The sequence below is a fragment of the Buteo buteo genome, chromosome 11 (assembly GCF_964188355.1).
Source record: "Buteo buteo chromosome 11, bButBut1.hap1.1, whole genome shotgun sequence".
Taxonomy (NCBI): domain Eukaryota; kingdom Metazoa; phylum Chordata; class Aves; order Accipitriformes; family Accipitridae; genus Buteo; species Buteo buteo.
This window is the reverse complement of record NC_134181.1, coordinates 9593509-9617893: the sequence shown is the minus strand read 5'-3', so window position 1 is coordinate 9617893 and position 24385 is coordinate 9593509. Positions and strand designations below refer to the sequence as shown.

Genomic DNA, 24385 nt, shown 5'->3' with positions numbered 1-24385 from the left:
CTTTTATGTACCGTTATCTTGAAATGAGTCAAGGAAAAGAACAAAATTTTGTTAAACAGGAAAAAATTAAATTAAAACCAAATGTTAGGTTATTGGGATGTGTGAAACGTACCGGTTAGGGCTGAACAGCTTTCTGCAGCAAGAACTATATTTTCATATTAATTTATATAAATTTCTTGAAAACACTTAGGCATCAGGTATTTGAATACAACAGTCTAGAAGAGGATAAAAATACATGCCAGACTGAACTCCTGCATTCACACTGCTATGCATACATTCACCAGTGCACATGAGTAGTGAAACAGTTGTGCACAGAACTTTTCCACATTCCTCAATTCATGTATTTTATTAAAAATTCCCAAAGCAGTTAAATTCATGATATGCCCTAAAGATTAACCAGTGTGGGCTCAGTGGGACTCGACTGATTATTTGATCTGGAAATCTTTTTCCTACCTTCTTTCCGTGTGAACTGCTCATATTTCATGACCCCGATGACAGTATTCAAGGAAGAAAGAGACTCTTAGTTAACCATTTAAGTTACACCATGGAGTATGAGCTCGGAGGCTGCTCACAACAGCCCTATCCCAAAAGCAGAAAAAATGCCCAGGTTCTCGTTAGCTTTGCTCTGCCTGACTACACGGAGGCGAGGCCCCTGCATAGCTGGGTGCATTGCCTGGCCGTGGCAGGTCCCTCCCTGCCTCCACGGGCAGCGGGGGGCTCAGCCAGCTGTGCCCACTGCTCCGGCCTCATGCCCAAAACTCAGGCACTCTTAACTCCAGAACTAATATGATCCAATATTTATTCTGTCATTAAAAAACTATTCATTTCCTTGTCTGACGATAAAATTATTGTAAAATAAATCATTCCTCTTTTCAGCTAATTCTAATTACAGCTAAAACCTCATTTGGACTGAGAGTTTGCTATATTTACTTGATACTTTCGCAAAACATTTCAGAGCATAATCATCCATTATTATATTGCTACACTGTGCTCTTGAGTGCTCTCTGCCAAGTGTATTCCTGAGAACAATTGCTATTTTAATGTAGCATCCAGAAGTCATGGCCTAGACAAATCAGAAAAATTGTTTAGTCTATTATAATTTGGCATATGGTCATTTAATAGCACACAGGAAGTCAGCATGAATGTTTGGGATTATTTTTGCTATAAAGAAAAAGAAAGAAATTTAAAATTGGCCAGACTTCACTTCCGCGACTGGTCTTGTCATTAAAATAGTCTTTGCTGGCTCTTTATTTTTGTCTATTAGTCATCTATGAGCACTCATTCAAATTTGTGTGCGAAGTTTTGTAGAGCAGACTAACTTTTTAGATTAGCCCACCAGAGTAGGGATAAGCCCATACCACCACCTCCCTGCTGCGCTGTGCCGCGCGTCGAGAGTCTGTGCGCGTCGCCGGCTCGGTGCGAGGGTGCTCAGGGAGAGCGGAGTTGATGGGCTGTGGAGCAGTCAAGACCCTGGCTCTACTCCATGCCGTGGTCTGTGGGCATGGTTATGTCATTTTCCAGGTTTATGATAGATGTGTTCTTAATTAGTTGAATAGCATATTTCCATTTAGGAATATTGATGGATTTTCTTTCCTAACAGTAGAAAACAGACTTTTCTTATGTGAAAATTGAAACTTACTAGCTTTGCATTTCCAGGACTAAGTAGCAACTACAAGTGCAAAACAGACATATTATCTATGTAACTAGAAGTGCCCTGAAGGCATGTTCTCACAGTTATTTAGGGAGATCTTCTATTTCCCTGTAAATGTTTTGTGTATACACCTCACCGTGTATGCTGTTTTTCCAAAATGTGGACTAGATATTGGTTTAACATTTCTCAGTCCTGCATATGTCAACTGATCAACTTACATGGGCAGCATTTGGGAATCTCATTGTGTTCACGTGCCTCTCTGGTGATTTGATCATGTGTGGTGGCTGGTTAACTCCTGTTTTCCCTTTATCCCTGATAGTCCTATTATTCAGTACCAAAATTGCCATCATTTGTTTGTATGCAGTTAAAATACGTTAATGGCATTCTTCCTGTTGAGAAAAAGTCCACCTTCATTAAAACCTGGCATCCACTATGTTTAAGGAAGTGGGAAGCAGATTTTTTTACAGAGTTCTTAGGAAAACTTGGGATTTCAAAATTATATGTTGTGCAATTCTAAGCAACAATAAAAAAAATCAGGATGTTGCAGTTTGGTTAACTGCCCGCTGACATTTGCTTTGCTGTAGTTGAGGAATAGAATCTATGTGCAGAAATCACAATAATGTTGAGGATATCTCCAAGATTGTGATTTTTTTAAAAAAGACTGGAAATGTTCACAGCAGATGATTCTGACAGTTCACTATCTGTCTAGTGTTGTGCAGTGCCTGAATAAAAGTGCTGCACACAGAGAATTTGCAGGCACTCACCAGAGCAGCGGTCCAGTCAGCTGCAGCAATGGCCATCTTCAGATCTGTATTCCATGCTTACAGGATTATGAGGTATTTTTCCACAAGAGAAAAGGAGTTGCTTTATAAATTGTTTAGCTGTCTTTCCTATTTACTTCTTCTGCCTGAAGAAGTAGTAAACCATAAGCTTTCAGCAGCTAAGTTGACATTAAAATGTGTGAAAGGTTTTAAGTAGCTTGCTTTGGAAAAGAAAGAAAGAAAGAAAAAGACTTGTTAATAATACTGCTTTGTTTTTTAATGAAGTTTATTTTACCTTTAACGTAAGAGCATCTTCTGTATCTTGCCTTTTAGGAAGGAAGTAGTTTATAAATAAAAAGCTAAACTGTAGCTGTTTGGAATTTAAATAATTTCATAGACGTCAGTGGAACCCTGTTGATATATTCTATTAGTTTTTCTTATGCCAATAGGAGTCAGAGGGCTTACCACTCTGGCAACCACTGTGTAACTGAACAGAGAGTACGAACTTCAGGAAGGGAGAAGGCGAGAGGGGCACGAGGAGACCAGGGAGACCTTATTGCCTGCAGCTCTAGCTTTAATTGCAGCCTATCTAGCAGTAGGTCACTTACTAAAGAGCCAAGTTGGTATTACTAGCATGGAGTCACATTATAACTCAAACCAGAAGCAATTACCATAAACAGCCTTCGTGATTTTATTTTTTTAGCTGAAGTAGTGGATGAGAGATAATAGTTTTATCTTGAAGATGTGTAGCCTTATTGCTTTCTCTCTATACATGTATATGCAGAGGATAAAACAAAAGGTAGCAAACTTTGCTTTAAATCCTGATTAGTAAATTAAGCATGGATGTGTGATTAATATTTTGTTTCCAGCTCTTCACACTTGAGTAGCTGATAATAAGCAGTGTATGTATCAGCTTGGCTCTTCCATTATTGTTAAGCATCTTCATAAAGTGTTTACTGATTTACATAACAGTATTGAGAAGTTGGGAATAATGGTCATATTTGTTTACTTATTTTTGTTGTTGAGATCATTATGTGATGTTAATGAAGAATAATTATCAGTGAGTTTAATTTTCAAACGCATCCAAAATCTATTAATGTAAACAGTTTACTTGCATTTTTTTTCACAGCAGACTTAAAAATGCACAGCTGTCTAGGCGTACCTTCCTATTTCACTTCTATTTGGAGCATGTAGGCCCCATTTAACAGTCCAAGAGCCTGAGCACCTCTAACTGCTGCACACGAGTAACATGCTATAGATTCCTATAGCAAATGTACTTGTCCAGCGTAATTAGTTATACTGGGCATGGCATTGAAGACTATTTGGCTCAAAGGACACTCCATAGCAAACTGTACCTGAAACAGCAGTATCATTGATTAACTGAATGCAATTATGAAGCCGGCTGAACTAGATTTAATATGTAGAATTTGGTGACATCAATAAATTTCTGTAGACAAAGCAGCCAAAAGAGGTAACCTCAGAGCCTACTTGCTGTGGGGTTAAATTTACACCTGCCATAAAGATGTAAATCCACAGGTGTTTACTAAACAGGACAGATTAACTCATTTTACATCTGTGGGATCAGTAGGGAATTTGAAATTGAATTGTATTTAAAAAGGCTTGCTATGGTTTAATAAAGTTAAATGATAGTGAAGTTTGGCAAGTAAATACTGCGTACTAGGGGCTTCAGTTTTCTTTTTTTTCTATGCAAAACTGGGGGAAAAAAAGTGTCCTTTCTTTTTAGAATTAACTATTATCATAGAAAGCCACTATAATAACCAGTGTTGAAAGGCCTTTCATATTTAAGCCACTTCCAAAATAGGTTAAATCTCAGTTTTCAGGTCCTTTAAGCCCTACCTTATTTTTACCCCTCAACAAAATGGAGATATGAAATAAGCTCTAAAACCACAGACCTAAAGCTCCACATTTCGCACACATATATTGTGTCAGAATAAAAGCATTTTTCTGACCAAAATAATAAAGATTGTTTTCTTTTTCATGTCTGCCATGCTGGTATGAGTCATCTGTAATGTGACATCCTATAACAATAGTAAAAAATTGAATGCATAAACCAAATGTTGTACTTAATACATATGCTCAGGGAAGCCAGATTGCATTTGCATTTATATGTATGACTTTAATTCATTATGCTGGAGTCATTGTGGTGGTGTAATTGAGGTGATTTCAGTTTTCAATAAAATAAAAATAAAAACTAAACTTTTTTTGAGGAAATAAACCCAAATATTTAATTCCTTATTTATGAATTACTTATTTACTAACCCTTGTCTGTCAACATTGGGTGTGTATTTTTATGTAACTGTGCAAAGGGACGTGGATGGGAGGACATGACTGCTCAGGATTTGAGAAAGACATCCCAAGATGAGTGGGTTTAGTACTAGTGAGATGTTTACCTGTTGCTGCAGTTATAGAATGTGATGTAGGTTCAAGCTTTTCCCTATATTCACATTTTCTCTGCTACAAATGCTGTGTGTAAGATCTTATTTCTCATAAAAAAATCACTCTTTTAAAGAAAATGGTACCATATATTTATATATATGCCTGTATGAATATAGCATTGAGTGTTTTATTAGTATCTTGCAGAAGAGTAAAGTGAATTACACTGGAAGCTGAAACAAACATTGTAGGGACCTTGTAAAAATTGGCTGTTCTGTAAAGATTCAAGGAGAATATATTGGAAACCCCAGGGATAAGTCACAAGTGGCCTGTATGATGGATTGTTAGCTGCTGGAAGTATAGACCTTAGTTCAGGTTTCACTATATTATATAATTTCTTCTTCAAATATTAATTCTGACTTAGTGTTTTAAGAGTTATTAGAAAGTAAGAAATCAATATAATTCTGGTAATTTAAATCACAGGGAAAGTACGAATAAATAGCCCAATCAATTGTTATATTATCAAAAGTATCTGAATATGTTTTTATTGGTTTGTGGCATTTATCGTCACCAGCACAAAGACAGCAGAATTGGCAATCATTGCTGCTTCTCCGCTTTGATGACTTGATCCTCAGAGGGTGGTAGAAGGGCTACTTCAAGGGTCTAAATCCAAAATGTAGGTCCTCGGAGTTCTGTCAGCCACTGCTCCTGCCTAGAAAAACATAGGTAGTTATTTTCAGCACGAAAATCTGTTGGTCATGAAAAGGCCTTTTTTCCAGGCATGTGTAGAAATATTCCGTTCTTGATAAGCAAGTATCTTGGTATCTATCTTCTAGCTAAACCTATGGCTTAACGGCTTATATCTAAGGCTTATATATAAGCTCCAAAGAGGGCTTAGATATAAATTAGGTATTTCTAGAGTTACCTTGCATCTTGGGCTAAATCCATTTGGAAGCATCATGAGAGAATATGAGTCTCTATCTTTCAACTTCCAAATGAGTGCCCTAACCAGCAAGTCAGGAGACATAAATTATAAGGCGGCAGCTGCATGTAACAAAACACCAAATATGCTTATTGCTCAGTATTTCAGAGTTATTAATATATTTTAATCTTATTCTTATCTTGAAATTTCCTAAGGTGGTCCTAGTTTGATTTTGCTTAATGAAAAAATTATTACACCTCAAAGATGTAAAAGAACTGACAATCTTCTCCTTTTTACTTTCTTTCAGGAATTAAATTGGGAAGCTGCAGAGCATTAAAGTGATGTGTTTAATGTGTGGTGGCATCCTATGTGCAGAACGTTTTATCTGAAACTTTTCAGTAGCCCCAAACTTTTTGACTTCCAAGGTGGAAGGGGTAGATTCTTGGATACTCCTGTGCCTACAAAATAACCAAAAATGAAGGAGGACAATTGTTTACATGCCGCTCTTATCTGTCTGGGCATGCTGTATTACAGCCATGCCATAACTACAGAAAAACTGAACCACACAAGGCCATCACTTCATGGTCACCATGAAAAAGGAAAAGAAGGACAAGTTCTGCATCGTTCAAAAAGAGGCTGGGTGTGGAATCAGTTCTTTGTTATAGAAGAGTATACAGGACCAGATCCTGTACTAGTAGGAAGGGTAAGAAAGAATTTCTTTTTCGTTCATTGAGTAATATTATTAATTTATATTATATTTATATTTTGGGAGTTGCTTTTTTTCTTGCCATTGCTTTTCTGTTGTATTAGCTGCTTCTTCAGCAGCTGCTTACTAACCTAAATTAATCGGTTTATTGTAGCTCAGTTAAGGTGCTAAACAAAGTACTACCTAAGTGAATACAAATTTTTCCATTGACCTCAGCAGCCTTTGCATGAAGGTATACAAGCTGTTATTTAACACAACAGCAAGAACCACAGCAACCACCTGAGCAACAATATGTCTCAAGAATATCTGGTATCATTCCTGGGTCTTTAAAAATAGTAATTAAAAATGTATTGTCTAACCTACCAGCTCACTAAAAGTGTACTGCTCAATAGGAATTTCTTCCTCCTTTCATTTTCAAGTTATCAGTAAAATTAAATATATGACGGTTATGTATAGAGGGAGATATATATCTATGTGCACATGTGTACGTACACACATCCTGGACTAATTTTTTATTCTATTACTGTCTAACACTAACAGAATAAAAATACATAAATAAAACACTATATTTGCCAGTTTATAAATAGTCAGCAGAACTGCGTTGACTTAACCCCAGCACAAAAAGAGCAGAGAACAGGATCAATGACAGCAAATACCTTTCGGGGTATTCTGGTTTAAAAGATGGTTAGTATTGTGCAATTTGTAGATGTCAATATAAAATCAATGAATCTGTAACTTGGCTCAATGTTTCCCTCATCTGTCAAACCAAGGTGTGCATTGGTTGTGTAAGTAAGAATGGTTAGTAAGCAGTTGTTACTTCTTTTATATTAAAGAGGTTGTAATTAAAAACTAGTTGGCAGTCACTGATTGGCTCATTCATTACTTCCCATTTGTCACTTAACAGCTTTTTACATGCAACCTAGTAGAATATGGTTAGTAGAAAGTGTGGAAAATCTTTGTGAAAATGATTCTTCCTTCCAACTTCATTTGAATGAAGAACTTGTTGTAATTGTCTTCTCATGTATTCTCTTCCTTAAATCTTTAAGCTTGGGTCTCAGTAGCACCCTATGTGTGGTAGCATGCAAGTCTGTGCAGGCAGCTTCTCTGAATGCAGAGCAGATGTGTTCACAGCATGTGCCCTAGTATGGATTATTGCCTGATGTAAGACAAGATTTCTGAAAACTGTGAAATGATAGTAATTTCACGAATTTTTTTTGTTTCATAAACATGTACGTGAACCATATACCATCTTGTTAAGGTATGTCTGTTTCTTGTTTTGTAGCTTCATTCAGATATTGATTCTGGAGATGGAAACATTAAATACATTCTCTCAGGTGAAGGAGCAGGAATCATTTTTGTTATAGATGACAAATCAGGGAACATCCATGCAACAAAGACACTGGACCGGGAGGAGAGAGCTCAGTACACTCTCACGGCACAAGCTGTAGACAGGAACACTAACAGACCTTTGGAACCACCTTCTGAATTCATTGTTAAAGTTCAAGATATAAATGACAACCCGCCCGAGTTTCTTCATGAAAATTACCATGCCAATGTGCCAGAGAGATCAAATGTAGGTAAGTACTCATAAAGGCACTTCAGTTCCTGGCCTTATGGAAGATGTTGCATTGTCAGTATGTCTTGGCTTTATCTAATTCTTATCGTCTAGAATTTGGGGAAGTAAAATTTACTTCATGCTCAGCTAGTGACTCAGTCAATTTATCTAATTTGCAGACCAACTCAAACCCTGCACAGTTACTGACTGTCACGGTTGAAGTGTCTCTAGATGGTTCCTAGAACAGACCTATTTCCTCCTAGGAAGGAATGTGAGGGTCCTCTGGAATTTATGGAGTGTGAATCCTCTGGGGTAAACATCAAGATCATTCCTTTGGCAGAGCTGGGTAATAAAACTAAGGAGTTACTGCCACACTATCTATTCCGTTTTCATCTCCTGTTTGAGCTTGTGTCTATCTCAGAGATTTCTTACAGGAATGGTTTCTCTGAAACTTACTAAGGAAAATGTAAAAAGAAAACTCTTTTGTTTAGCTGTCTAACGACAAAAGCAATATAATGCTTAAACTACTGAGGAAAAAACCATAATGGTACAGAGTGACTGCTGACTTTTATATCTTCACTGCTTAGAACATTAATCCACATCACAGCTGGTGATAAATCTTTTTGGATCGTATGAGTCTATTTTGTCGTATATAAATTGCCATGTAATTTTTTTTCATTTACCAGACCTGGAAATAAAAAAGTTAAGAAATAGTTATGCTGTATGTCTGAAAGCATCTCTGCAAGGTTCTTACAGACGTATTTGCTTCTGACTATATTCCTTCTGTGTTTGCTTCCCATTTTTAGGTACATCAGTTATTCAGGTAACAGCTTCAGATGCTGATGATCCTACCTATGGGAACAGTGCCAAATTGGTTTACAGTATTCTTGAAGGTCAGCCGTACTTCTCGGTGGAAGCTCAAACAGGTATCATTGAGCAGTTTATTTCAGTAGGACCTCATAACTGGAATACATTAAAATGAAGAAGTAAATATATTGACTGAAGCAGTACAGTTGGGTATATCTGCTGATGTGTTTGAGCAAAGCTTCCTTCATTCTCTCTTGATTCTAGCTAAGCTCTTTTGCAGGTTCATCCCCTGGCATTTGGTAGAGCTTCTGGGTACGCTACACTAGAAAGATGATACTATTTCTTTTGTGGTATGATATGGTATGATAGAAATGGCAGTTTCTCTGCTGAACTGTAATTCTCCAGGGTTGTTCTATGTTCAGCTGTGTTGAATATTTGGGCTACTTTCCTTGCATGGCATGATGCACAGTGTAGGGAAAACAGAATCTGCACCATCACTGCAAATATTGCTGTATTTTAATGCCAGCTAAAAATGTAGTATCCAATCTTTTGTGATGTGAACCTGTGAAAATTTATATGTGCCATATTTTCTTTTTATTTATAGGAATTATCCGAACTGCCCTTCCGAATATGGACAGAGAAGCTAAAGAAGAGTATCACGTTGTAATACAGGCAAAAGATATGGGAGGACACATGGGAGGCCTCTCAGGGACAACCAAAGTGACAATTACACTTACAGATGTCAATGACAACCCACCAAAGTTCCCACAGAGTAAGTAACAACAAAATCCTTACTCACATTTACTACTAGTACCAGTATTTGTATAGTATCAGACTTATTCAAAACTTCAAAAAGCAGTAATTGATGGATTATCACAGCACACATGTGAATAGATAAATATTATTTGCACATTTTTGCTAGTAACATTGTCGTTGTTTAACCCCAGCCAGCAAGTAAACACCATGCACCCAGTGGGATGGGGGAGAGAATTGGGGGGGGAGGAGGGGGGGGGGGAATTAAAACTCATGGGTTGAGATAAGAACAGTTTAATAGAATACAAAGGAAGAAAATAATAATTATAATAACAACAATAATAAAATGTAATAATAGTAATAATAATAATGACAATAATGATAATAACAGCAATAATAATAACAAGAATAATAAAAAGAATAATAATAATAAAGGATTGAAATATACAAAACAAGTGATGCACAATGCAATTGCTCACCACTCACCGACCGATGCCCAGTTAGTTCCTGAGCAGCAATCTGCCCCCCCAGGCCAAGTCCCCCCAGTTTATATACTGGGCATGATGTCACATGGTATAGAATACCCCTTTGGCCAGTTTGGGTCAGCTGCCCTGGCTGTGTCCCCTCCCAACTTCTTGTGCCCCTCCAGCCTTCTTGCTGGCCGGGCATGAGAAGCTGGAAAATCCTTGACTTAGTCTAAACACTACTTAGCAACAACTGAAAACATCAGTGTGTTATCAACGTTCTTCTCATATTGAACCCAAAACATAACACTATACCAGCTGCTAGAAGGAAAATTAACTCTATCCCAGCCAAAACCAGGACAAACATATAGAACTTTAGTATCTGAATTATTTGCTTTGTGTTGCAGTGAGACCTTTTGAGATCAAGATTAGATTACAAAGATTCCTAACCTTACACTTCATTTTTTAAACTACTGGACCATGTTATATTAGAAATATACCTATGATATGATCAGGGAAACATAGCCTGTCTTCTCTGTTAATGGAGAAAGAAGACCCACTTCTTGAGGACTGTCTTGTGTGTTAAACCAAATCTGTCAAAAATACCAGAAAACGTACCTGCCCTGCAGCAGTGCTGGGATAAGCTGGTTTACCTCCTTTCCCATTTTCATAGTTATAGTGTGGATGTAAAAGACACTTTAAAAAAGCAAGCGGTGTTTACTACTCTGCTCAGACCACAAGAACTTTAAGAAATCATTGCAGCATGGAGATAGGAGTAGGTTAAAACAAAAATCCCTGCATGTATTGTGTAGGAACAGATTGTTCTGTGTTGGGAGAGTTGCAGTATGCAGTAGGCACATAACGTGTATGCAGCAGAAAGCTCTCCAGGTAGATTTACAGTGTTTGAAAGAAGTCTCCAAGTGGCCTCATATCATGCCTTTCAGTACTCCATGTTCATAGCTATTTGCAAGCATAGTTATGATAGTCATTTTCAATGAACAAACCCACTTTGTTTTTTGATGAAGATGGACAATGGAAAGGAGATCTACTTTATGTTCTTACAGCTGTATATCTCAGACTTGAAGTGTCTTGCTATTCTTGGCCCTTGATGGAAGTGTTGCACAATCTGTTAACAGCTCCTGATTATGCCCTTGGAGGTCTTTGACAGACCTTCAAGTGAATGAGCATAATTTTTTATTTCACATAGCCTTTCATTTTAAGGGTTGGTGCCTGATCCTTCACTTCTGTAAACACTCTCTGTGAATGGCGAATGTCCATAAGGATAAAAGTTAAGACTGGATACTCCTCAAGATTATATTTACCATGGCAATACAGACTAAATTTAGTACAATTACATTTTTAAATTGACATTTGAAGGGTATTGCTGGTGGTCAAATAAAGTCATTTTTTTATACCTGTGCTATTTATTTTTCAGATATAAAATTAATCAGAGCTGACATTAACAGATTCAGTCTTCACAGTTGGGTGGAAGTACATTAATGGACCCACACATCTGTTCTGCATCTCATCTCTGCATGGGTTTGGGTTTTATTTTGGAGTGCAGTATACACACCATCCCAGCCCACCCTGTTTCTCCTCTGAGCGACCGTTATGACACTGATATGTCCTGGACATGACTGTCTCTCTAACAGCTCTTCCAATGTTGCAGCTTCCTGCACCCTCATGCCAGAGCTTAAATTACATAGCCGGTCCTTAAATGTAAAAATCTATGTCAGCCTTTTCTATCATTCTAATAGGAAAGTATTAAACCCTAAAGATGTCAGGCTTTACATACCTCACAAACATACCTTTTCACTCCAAATCATAACCTGGGACCCCAGTATATGGTATTTTGTTGAGTAACTCCATCAAATGATGGATTTTTCTCTACAAATTCAAGACACTTTACTGAGCATTTTGGGAGAATATTGAAAATTATCAGAAACACCAAGTAGCACTTACTCAATCATTCACCCTCAACTTAAAACCTTAATTCAGAATGCTTTGTAACTCAAACCCAGGATTTGACCCGTTTATATAAATATCCAAGTGATTGATTTTTTATTCTTCTTTTCCTTTTTTTTTTTTTTTTTTTTTTGTTCATTGCTCAAACCCTTTATGAGTTATGTGCTTAAATTTGGGGTTCTTTGTGACTGGAGTTAATGACCTGTTTCAATGACATGTGCCAATTGTTTTTATGGGTAATGAGCCAAGTCCCTGCCTGGTGTAAGTCTCTTGATGTCCTGATGTTCCTAGGGTGCTTGGATAGCAACAAAGAGCAATTATGGAGGGTGGGATAAATTAGATTATTTTATTTTCTCATGCTTTTTTTTTCTTCCCCCAATTTATTAATGCTGATGAAGTGGCAGAAAATGCTGACATAGATTTGTACATTTAGGATCAGGTTATGTTATCTGAACTCTGGAGCGGGTTGGGAAGGTCCTGGAATCAGTGCTGCCTAAAAGACAACTGTTGGAGAGAGATTTATCCAGGAACAGTATTGGTCTCCTCTGGTGTCCCTGAATATGGAAGGAAAAACCTGTATGGCAGCACATCTGTGGGATGTTCGGGGATGGTTTTCCTATTGGAGTTTGATGAGGGAAAGCCATTTTTTGTTTGGTATGGGGTCCCATACAAATTGGTATGTATTCTCTGTTGTGTTAAATTTTAATACTCATTGCTACTATATGTTCACACTCCAAATTGAAGCCACAGAAAGCAGCAGGTTTATTCTTTAGCCAGCACAGCAGAGAGGTATTATCCAATTCGTTGTATACAATTTGTGGCTCCTGAATGAATGGGCAGAAATGCTTCTGGACTCTACAGAGTTGAAGGTCATACCATGAGGGATACGAAAGAGAATTTTTCTTCCATTTTTGTAATAACATTTTTGATATGAATGCTAACCTTGATGTCACAACAATTTCTGCATTCTGAATGATTGGTTGTATTTTTAACCCCACCCTGAACAGAATGATACACAGATGTTGTATAAAACATTAGTGAGGAGGTAATGTTATATAGATTAGCAATGTGTTTTAAGATTTCACAGATGACTTGCTTCTCAGAGCTCTTTATAACATAACATTCCTTTGGGGGATTTGAAAACGTAAAAAATTACTGCGTTTATTTGGAACTTACAAGTTAAATGAGTAAATATACAACTGGAGAGCAGACTGCGTACTTAAGGCAAGTGCCTTTTTTTCTTCCACTAGGTGTGTACCAGATGTCAGTGTCGGAAGCAGCTGTCCCAGGAGAGGAAGTAGGAAGAGTGAAGGCCAAAGATCCAGACATTGGGGAAAATGGCTTAGTAGCTTACAGCATCATTGATGGAGATGGCATGGATATGTTTGAAATTACAACAGATTATGAGACTCAGGAAGGTGTTGTAAAGCTTAAGAAGGTGAGTAATACCCACTAATGTGTAGTATTCTTTGTTGCTGTCAGAATATTTGGTAATAAAGGATTACCACCTAAGCTAAAATATCAGTAAATGTGTGTTTCTAAAGCTGTGATTAACTCTTAATATTCCATTTCCCCATTAGCTGAATTGGAATGGAAGAAAATAACCAAGAAGAGTTACATAAATACTGTACAGTGGATTAATTGCACAAACTAAATGAATTCATAATAAAAAGTCACGGTAAAATACAATGCCATCAGCTTCATTGTTAATGAAGTTTTGCCTAGTGCTGATAAGTAGCAGACATTCACTGTTGCTTTATGTTCAGTCTGAATAGCCTCATGCCCTATAGTTTGAATTCTTCAGCTGTGCATTGTCCACAATATTGTTCTGAAGGAGCCACAGGCTATGCAAAAAGCAGCAAAAATACTGAGGTAATTTCATATACAATCCATCAGTGTGATCTTTAAAAGAGTTATTAAAATGAATTTTGAATTACAAATTGTAATCATAAATCTTATTCATTATTTAAGCATTATTATTTTGCCCTTTGTATCTCTGTAGCTATTCATCTGTCTTGGAGATAATCAAAACTCAAAGGAGAAGGCCTGGGCAACTTAACTTCAAAGTTAGCCCTGCCCTGCACATTGGGGCAGTCTCTCAGGAAAAGACCCAAAGGTCTCCTCTAGTCAAAACTACACTGTGGTTCAGTTACTGTAGCTGTTCTAGAGGTGGGAGTGTATTTTTTGTGTATTTTAAAGCGTGGGTGAACTGTCACACCATTCAGTCTATGGCGTTAGCCTACTTTGTGAATTGTGGTTCGCACCTGCGTGATCATTTTGAGGCTACCAATACTGCAACACTGCAGCCATTTCATGTCAATGATAATGCAGGTATGCTGTGACTTTGATCAGACTCCCAAAGGGACTTACCTCATGGGGCATTGTCTCACCTCCCCTTAGTAAAGTGCTATGAGATCTATGGATGGAAAGAACTACAGATATGAAAGCACTGCAAAGCATCTTTGTATTTCCCTAATACTTAAATAATTTAACTTCTCTGTGTCCTATCTCATGGTGCACCCATTAGCAATTCAAGCCACATCCCTATCTCTAAAGGAAAGCTTGCCAGCTTGGGATCGACCAAGCCTGGCATTCCATGGGAACCCCTTTCCTATCCATCACTCTTTTGTGCTACCGGGAAGGCTGCATGAAGAAAAGGCTAATTTTCCTAGTAAAGATGCTCTCCTGAGTGATACAGCAAGCAAAGAGCAAGACAAGGACTCTGTCGTTGATATTTTGATTGCCTTCCTATGCTGCTCCGTACATAGAATGTAGCTCCTTCCATTTGAGTCTTTATGTTTTTAAATACACACATTTCAGTCCAAGCTTGTTGACAGATGCTCACATTTGTTTTATGTCATTGAATACTAGGGGACTGCTTAGTGCTTTTACACTCTAGTTTTCCTAATTGTGGGATGCATTGTCTTGTTTCTCGCAGCGCTTAGATTTTGAAACCAAAAAGTCCTACAGTCTGAAGGTAGAGGCAGCCAATGTACATATTGATCCTAAGTTCATCAGCAATGGGCCATTCAAGGACACAGTAACAGTGAAGATATCAGTGGAAGATGCTGATGAGCCACCTGTGTTTTTAAAGCCAAGTTATATTTTTGAAGTACAAGAAAATGCAGCATCTGGTACTGTGGTTGGAAAAGTACATGCCAAAGACCCTGATGCTGCAAACAGTGCTATAAGGTATGCTTCATTAGAGCATGCTGTTTCTTTCTAAGCATTAGCTTTCAGAATTGTTCTGCAAGTTTTGCAAGCACAGTAATATTCTAAATTCACCCAGAATATTAATAACTTTAACCATACAGCATTGTTTTTATGTCTGTTCCATAAGCTACTAGTTTCTCAAAGCCTGCATCGCTAAGAAAGCATACCATAGCTATGTCTAACTAAAATATACTTAAGGACATCTGTGTTAGACTCTGTTCTAAATTGTATCTTCTATAAAATAGCCTATGCTGTTTTCACATCATGGTTTTTTTTCAAAAGATAGAAGTCTACGCAGTAGATTAGAGATTATGTTGGGTTATTGTTAAGCATTAATTGCTAATGACAGGCACATACACCTACTTTCTGCAGTTACATTGCGTAGTCTTCTGTTCATTTATTTTTGTTTGTCATGTTCTAAGTGTAAACTGAATTATGAAACTCTGTTTTGTGGCTATAGTTAACATTTCAAAGAATTGCAAGGTAAAGATACGAAAACCGGAGCTGTATAAATCTGTACAAATGTGTAGATAATGGATAATGTTTAATAATCTGGTATGATCAATTAACATTCTGAGTAATCTGAATATCAGAAGACTTAAAAGATCTTCATGACTAATATGAAACAGAAGAAAACATAAATATCACATTAGACATTTTTATCATGTTTCATAAGAGAAGAAAATAAAGAAAATTTGGCAGCTTTAATATAGAGACTTCAAAGAACAAAAATTTTCACGTACTACAAACACTCTGATGTAATATTTTTTATAAATGTAGAAACCAACCAGATGAATCTCCTTTTAAAAGAACACATACCATCCCTTTGACAATGATATTAAGGGTAACAATAAGTGTGCTACTTACAATTATTTAAAAATAATAACGATCTAGAACAAGTTTGGATACATGAAACTAGTAAGTCCTCCTTTTATCTAATTACTGACTTTCAATATTCTTTAGATATTCAATTGATCGTCACACTGACCTTGAAAGATATTTTATTATTAATGCAGAAGATGGCAATATCAAGACAATAAAAGCTTTGGATAGGGAAGAAATTGCTTGGCATAATATCTCTGTCTTTGCAGTTGAAGTCCGTAAGTATTTCACTGAGGTATTTTATAATCAATGGTATAAATTCTGTAGTCTTCTCATTGTCTCAATTTGATAAGCTGCAATAAATCCCAATAGAAATACTTTAGCCTATTTCATTTTTACCTGGATACAGCTGGGGTTTTGGTTGTTTTGAGGGGTTTTCCTGCTTCTGTTTGATTTGGTTTTACTTACTCCCATAGACAAACAACACCAGGAAGCCAAAGTTCCAGTTGCAATTAAGGTCGTTGATGTCAATGACAATGCTCCAAAATTCGCAGCAGCCTATGAAGCATTTGTCTGTGAGAATGCTCGAAGCAATCAGGTATGCCTGTGCTCACCATCTTCCCTGCGCATGAATTTCTTTCTGCAGGGTGTTTGCCCAGTTTCGTGTTGGCAACTCAAAAGAGTGGTAGTAAACAAATGTTTATTTTGAAATTTGGGCCAAAATGCCTAGAGCACACAGAAAGGCAATTTCCTGTGTTTTTATTTTGAACTGCTATCAACAGTTATAGATACAGTGCTTTCGTGCATTGAGTATGGCTGGTGTTGACTGGGTATTCACCATCACATGGGCAGTGAAGCTGGTTGCGAGCAGCTTTCCCAGTTGTGAGCCTGTTTTGGATATTACAGAAATACTCAGCATCTTATGGGAAGAATCACAGTACAGTGCTTGTGGAGTTTAGCCTACAGATTTATCCCTGAACAATCTGTGAGGAAGAGGGGTTAGTATCATACAGAAATACGGCTCTACACATTATCGGCACTTTTGCAGTTAGTGTAGCAGTTTGAAAAGGACATTGCGCTTAACTTCCTCTGAGCTGCCGAACTTTCTGCAGAATTTTATTTAGTCTATTAAGTCATCATTAGCACATATTTGTATATAAGAATGTATATAGAGATATATACTTTTACATCTATAATTCTGTGTTGGTTAAATGTAATAGCAAATAAAGATAGCCTATTCTAGTTTCAAGTCTACTCTGTGTTTATAATTGCATACGTTTGTTGAGGTGTTTGGGGGGTTTCTGCTATTTCAGAATTCTTTGTATTCAAGAGATTTCTCAGAATGCTGTCTATATGTGATGTATCGAGAGAAGGAGCTGTTTGTTTACAGAGTACTTTTCTTTTACAGCAATTTATTACAATTAGTGCTGATGACAAGGATGACTCGGCCAATGGACCAAGATTTATCTTCAGTTTACCACCTGAAATTATTCATAATCCAAATTTTACACTCAGAGACAACAGAGGTTTGTGTGAAGATTTCCTCTATACTAGAGTCCAAAGAAATGACAAAGTAAAACTAATGGCCAACATAATGTCATGCAACAGCATTTTCATTAACTTTGACAGAGTATCTGTTTTCCAGAGATTTAGAGGAGGAAGGCAGGAAAAAATATAGCTCAAATACAAGGATGTTCTTGGAATAATGTAATGCTTGTTAACTCACTTTCATTTTCTTGAATATGTATTTTAAATTACATAATAATATCCTACATGAAGAATCCACTGCCATTTTGTCTCCCAGGAAGAGGGTAAAAAACTTTGACAAAAACATTCACTAAACGTAATTGGCAGATCTCCTTGATTCAGAGAAAACTTACTTGCTAAGCTAAAATTAGCTGAGGCAGGATAAATCGTTAGGTTGCTTGTATTTGTTCACCTTACTGTGCTTGCTAGTTTTTTCTAAATTATGGATCACAAGAGACATAGACTAGTTTCCTAATGGAATAAAACCACTGCCACACTAACCTTTTGTAGGAAATACAAATATTGATTTCTGTTGTGAAACATACCCAGATTGGGTGTATCTCAGGATATGGGTTTCCTGATTCCTTTGCCAATTTTCTGTTCATGAAATATAGTATAGCCTTACGTTCAGATTGATGTTAAGATGTAAGAAATTTGTAGGCAAAAAAAAAAAAATACAGGCATAGGTGAGCATCAAAACGGATTTGAACATCTAACATAATAGCGTCGGTGAACCTAACTTGTCAGCGGTTGAGGTGGCCAGAGTGGGGTAAACAGAAAAAAGGCAGTTTCAGCCATTATACATTTTTTTTTCTATTTATTTAACAATAATCAATATAATATTCTCATTCAATGTTAATTTGCTATTTTCCTGTACAGGAAAAAACTGCTTCAGCTTCTAAGAAATTGGTTTTCATTAGCAAGGTTTAAGGTTTGAAGGAAATGTGACTGTTTTCTGGAAAGTAGAACTTAGTTGAACTGGTTTAAATAATGAATCCAAATGATTTCTTCTAGATTGCCAGAAGTACAAAAAGCAGCATAATCCAGATATGTGATTTCAGTAAAAACATTTTTCTCTCAAGTATTATGTTGTGGCATGCTTTATATCTCTATCAACATCTGAAGTGAGGGTAATTATCATCAGAGTTCTCTAACAAAATTTCTGTTATTCTTGAAGGATCAAAGTAATTCTGTTGCCTAGTGCTTGACACTTGTACATACATAAGCAATTCATAAAGGATCCAGTGGAGGGGTTATATTTATTCTCTTTAGAGTAGTAAAACACAATATTTGAAAAATTGATGAATGTATTTTTAGAGGGAAGTAAATAAAAATGTATTCTTTGCTTGAGACCCTGAGGCCAAGTTTCTCTTTAAAAGATACTTTATGGTCACCGTATCAAACTGAAAATGGATTAGATTTTATAATCTAACAGAAGCAGCATAGGTTAGAATTGAGATGCTCTGATACAGCTGCAGGCAAATGGTATTATGGTTCCTGACTCCAGCCAATTCCACTAATCCTTCATTTTCATATGCAGCAAATTCATTCTTCTTTTTAATGACAAAATTAACCTAGATAAAAATGTTTTGTAATTGAAATGATGATGTCAGTTGAATGCAGTGAACCTGACAATACCGCAAAAGGTTATTTCAACAAGACAGTACTTAAGGATTGAATCTTCCTGTATAATTTCATGTTTGGGAACTGAATAGTGCAAGGAAATCCATTCACCTCCATCCTGTCTTTTCCTCATTTTTGTAAAATCCTCAGTGCAGTGATGTTGTTAATTTAACTATTTCTGTGGGGGGTTTTAAAGTAAGTTATGGTAGAGAGCAAAGTAAAAAAGTTAAAATTCTAGGTACTTCCATATAAAAAAACTTCTCAGAGTGTGTTACCATTTGCAAGTCAAATAATTTACACAATCATTTAAAATTGTTGGGGTTTTTTTCAGTTGTAAATCCGAGTAGTCTATATACCATGCCACCGCTTTCAGAGGGAACTGCTAGTTTCAAAGAAAAATGGCTTTATTAACTGTGGAGGAGAGTTAATGAAAACTCCAATGTTTGGGTCTATTACAGAACTTTAAAGTGAATACAGTCCTATAATTATCATTTAATAGAGTTTCTTTCTACCAACTCCTAAAAGTAATCACATACTGCAGTAATCCAAAAAACGTAATCACATTCTACATCCTATTAATAGCCTACTGTGTTACCAAGTTTTTCAGCTGAGACTATCTTCCATAGAAAACATGAGATAATGGCTTATCACATGCTGTGATAAAACACTGAATTACTTTTGCGCTGTTTACTTACATTATATCACATAAATAAACAGTACTGTGTTTGCCCAGGCTCTGTTCAATTTTACTCCTATTGAAGTCAAAGCTTCAAAAGAGCAGTAGAGTCTCACGGCACTTCACAGCAGAGAGACGGATTTTTAGCAAACGGATTTCCTGCTTTTAATCCTGCTCTGTCCCAAACCGAAATGCCCTTTACTTGGGCTCACTCACCTCATGTGGAGGCCTCACACGTAGCCAATGTTGCTGGAAGGATTGCAACCACCTTGCTTTACCATGCTGCACAAGGACGAATTACACCACAATGGCAAAAGCGAGGTGTAGTGATGTTCTCAAATACACAAGATAGTGCTTTGCAAAGACTGAAATTAAATTTGTGAGTCCACTAAAATCAGTGACTAAAATCCACTTTTTTAATAGAAACATGTCCTCTGGCTCTCAATTTCAGACCTTTTAATCAAGACATGTTGAAACATAGGAACAATAAAGTTACGGGATTTTGCCTTGATTATCCAGAGCAATTGCCACTGCCTGGTAATGATTTTAGACAGTTGGATCCCTGGAATTGTTTAGGTTTCTTGCTGAAGCAGCACTCACATTCTGATATAGGTGATAATGTTCACGCTGCAGTCAGCTTCTTTAATCTAGAAGCCTCCTTACACAATATATAGGTTAACAACCACCCAGAAGCTAAGATACATTTGCCTGTATGCAGAGGAAAAATTGGAAAAACATCAATAAGATCACCAGAGAAAAAGATGAAAACTAAAGGTCAGGAAGATCACTATAAAGATCACCGTAAAGTAATACAATTTTAACTTCTAATTGTGAAGACTTCATGGAGAGTATAGGTAATCTTCACTTACAACACTTTTGGATATTGGATATCCCAGACAATAACAGCTGGAAAAATGAGAGCGTGTGTATTTTTCTGGATGGTGTTGAGATGGCTATTTTCTTCCTTGTCTTGTGTTAACCCCCATTGTGTTTGTTAAGACTGTCAGTCAGGTAGCTCCCATATGTGTTAAGTAATAGTTTTAAGCTGGTATTGACATTTAACTTCTGTTTCTTGGCTTAAAAAATGCCATTATACCTGGATTATAGTTATACTCCTGGGACTGGAAAATAATGAAAAAGCAAGGATGATAATATTAGCTAGGATTATATGTTATCTTTTATCTAGGTAAAAGAGTTTTTTTTCCTCTTATGGATATTAAGTTTCTTCTAAATGCGAGAAGTGAACATAAACAGAAAAAAAGTTTTTAAAATGACCTTTTAGGGCTGATACATGGTAGTCCTTTTTAAACTTTAGCCAGGCATGTTGATTGGATTTTTTTTTTTTTTAAATTATATTAAACTGGAAATGACTTCAAGTTAAGCCAGCTAAATCAACCATTGGATCAAATTCAGCCTTAGTGTAATGTAATTGACTGCAGTGGAATTGGCCTGTCTGTATAGTAACTGAATAATTTGACATCCTTTTCTTATTTTGAGTTAGGATTACTATTTAAGCTGCCAAAATTCAAGTGAAATACAATAATATATAATATAATATAATACAATATAATACAATATAATGTAATACAAAATAATACAATATAATATAATACAATATAATAAAAATGCGTAGCCAACAGACTAAATATACTAATATATGATATTGCCTGTGTTTCCTTCCATATTGCCTTTGCAGCCTGTAGCAGTTGTAGCTCAGCCCACTATTAATATTCATATTTTTTGCTACAAGAGTAATCTGTCCTATTGTGATTTTTCATTTAATAGAGCAGATCTTTCTTCTCATATTGAGAAAATGAATGATTAAATGCATTTTAGAGAACCCTGTGGAATAGTTTTATTCTATATCAATATATATTAGTTCAAGTATTAGTTGATGGGTTAATAGATATTAGATGTTACTTTTCTATTTATACCAAATTGTTATGAGCCCATTAATTTAAAGTCCTAAAATAAGACTCCTGTCACACACTGATATCACTAAGGTCCTTTAAAAAATTGTGCTTACAGAGCCTTGCATTTGTTGGGCAAATGTTGCCTGTAAACCTTTAAGAGGTTAGAAAGTCTCTGAAAAGAGATGAAGGGCACCTCCAAAAACCACAGGTAATATATAATCACATCCTTATCAGCTTCCCTGTCCCTAGCCAATATGACCATCATGTAAAGGAGAAGTTAACAAGCTGATTACTATCCAGATGTTATTTTTGTGAGACTTCAGTATCAGAAAGACTCCAGTTCTGTCATGCTGAGGTAACCACACTGGGCATCAGGTGTGGTGGGCCTGGCAGGAGAGGTGTAGATATGGGGAGATGAACTAATTTGGCATGTAGCAAACAGATCCTATCTAGGACGGTCCTAAAAAAATTTCATCCTTTCTGGTGTGATCTGCAGAAGCTACTAGTGGGGAATCAGATAAGCAGGGCCCTAGTGCAAACATCCTTCTCATCTCATAAATTGACCTGTGTCCATCAAATTTGTGGACAGTTTCAGGCCTCATCCTACATTGGGGGCACTGCCTGCCAGAGTGGTTAATATAAGGCAAGAATACTTCTCTTTCAGTATAATTTATTCACAAACTTTCATGGAAATAGCAGTGATTAGATCATTAAGAGAGGTTTTATGATTTGCATTATTAAATTCTGGAATTTATGCTGACTCTTCAACAGGAAAATGATTAATCTTCTGCAGTACCCTGAGGCAATAGTAAAATGGGTACCGGTGGAGGTGAATAGCCCTCCCTTAGTAGATAAAAGAACCATTCTTTTCTTTTCTTTTTTTTTCCTTTCCGTTATATAGTGAAAAATAAAGAACATAGCAAAACAGAAAAGGTTATGTGAGTAAGTCCTCATCCTAAACTAGTTTTTGAAGATCTGAAAACCACGGATATGATTGTTTAATTTTATTTACTTCAGCGTGTTTGCAATTTTATAAACTTTGGTTCGGTCTGAGAACTGAGAAACAAGGAGCACAATAAAGAAATGCTGCTCGTGTTTCCTAGCTTTTGTCTGGCATGGCTTGGAGCAGGAAGCACTGGCCGTCTCACCCCAGCTTTTCATGTCGCGCACTTCCCTTTCAAATGCTTTTGCCCCGCAAAGTGTGAAGGACTATCCAAAATGGCCTTCTGTGCTGAGGTGGCAGCTTGGTTTCCATCCCCTGCACCAGGAAGCCCATGGCAGGCAACCACGCTGTGAGAACTGGAAAGAGTGTTGGAGCAATGCTTTAACTCTTTCTCACAGCCACGTAATTCAAAATGTGCCCAGGCATACTGTGCATGTATGATCAAGCCTTCTGAATTCTGGCTTTGGGAGTCTGGATGAAAAGCAGGTTCTGATAAAATACTGCTCACTTTGGTGTTTCTCACTGAAAGGTCAACACTGAGGCTCAAATCTGCTAATAGCAAATGTTGGCTTTCATTTTGCTGGGAGTGTCATTAACACAGGCCATTTTGGTACAGATTTCTGCCATCCATTCCTGTAGGTCTGACACCAAGAACAACAAATAAATCAGGGAGATTTCTTTTTCACTCTTCCACTGAAGGCTCTAATTCTGGAAAGAGACTAGAATCAGCTCAAACAGCAGTACTAAGGTTCAGTCATTCTGGTAGTTGAAGAAGTATTGTGAGTTTCCCAGAAAGTTAGTGCGGTGCTAAAAGGAGGTACTAACAGAGATTTTTGTGTTCTTGTGTTACCCTCATCACCCTGAAATAATTAAAATTGAGTGTGGTGCTGTATGAATGAAACACAATACTGTAATTGCTCTTGGGTTATTAGGAAGGTGATACTTTGTACCGGTTTATTGTACAAATAACACTAAGGCATCTAAAAATTCAGAGCCATTGTAGCAAGATATGTTTTTTCAGTATTTACTAAGAGGATGACTTTGTGGAAAAAATACTGATGACTATCTCTCTTCTTTAAACAGATAACACAGCAAGTGTTCTTGTTAGACGTGAAGGATTTAGTCGCCAAAAGCAAGATTTATACCTTCTCCCTATTGTAATAAGTGATGGTGGACTTCCCCCTATGAGCAGCACCAACACCCTCACCATTCGGGTCTGCGGCTGTGACAGCAATGGCTCCTTGCTCTCCTGTAACGCCGAAGCCTACATCCTTAATGCTGGATTAAGCACTGGAGCTTTAATTGCCATTCTTGCTTGCATTGTGATTTTGTTAGGTAAAAAAGTTCTTGACTTATTACTCTGCTATACTTGTTTGTGTTAAAAAATTAACCTTGCCTTCAGCTCCAAGATGGATAAATGAATCTTAATTTCTTAGCTTTTATTTTTATAGGAGGTACTAACCTGCCTGGCTGAAATCCAATACATGATAACTGCAATAGCAAACACCAATGAATTTGTCTAGGTGTGCTCAGAGAATGTCCTTTTGTGGCCTAATATCAGTTAATCAGGGACACTGTTTAAAGGAGGTCATGACATACAGTTTTAAGTTTTGTGATCTTCCCTGGATGACAAGTTCCTTATTGAGGTCACCCAGGATTAATGGCTCCTGCCAGCTATTTCCCTCTAACT

The 24385-nt window shown here is 36.9% G+C and overlaps 1 protein-coding gene across 3 annotated transcripts in view; it reads left to right on the top strand.

Moving 5' to 3' along the window:
• CDH11 (cadherin 11) overlaps nt 1–24385 on the top strand; it is an 83940-nt gene that overhangs the window by 56015 nt on the left and 3540 nt on the right. For all 3 annotated transcript variants that reach the window (XM_075039992.1, XM_075039994.1, XM_075039993.1), the window contains 10 exons: nt 6036–6431; nt 7717–8011; nt 8796–8915; nt 9401–9568; nt 13229–13416; nt 14917–15170; nt 16155–16291; nt 16490–16611; nt 17422–17539; nt 23779–24030. In XM_075039992.1, coding sequence (XP_074896093.1) covers nt 6204–6431; nt 7717–8011; nt 8796–8915; nt 9401–9568; nt 13229–13416; nt 14917–15170; nt 16155–16291; nt 16490–16611; nt 17422–17539; nt 23779–24030 — 1882 coding nt within the window. In that variant the 5' untranslated portion in view covers nt 6036–6203. The remainder of the gene's footprint in view (nt 1–6035; nt 6432–7716; nt 8012–8795; nt 8916–9400; nt 9569–13228; nt 13417–14916; nt 15171–16154; nt 16292–16489; nt 16612–17421; nt 17540–23778; nt 24031–24385) is intronic.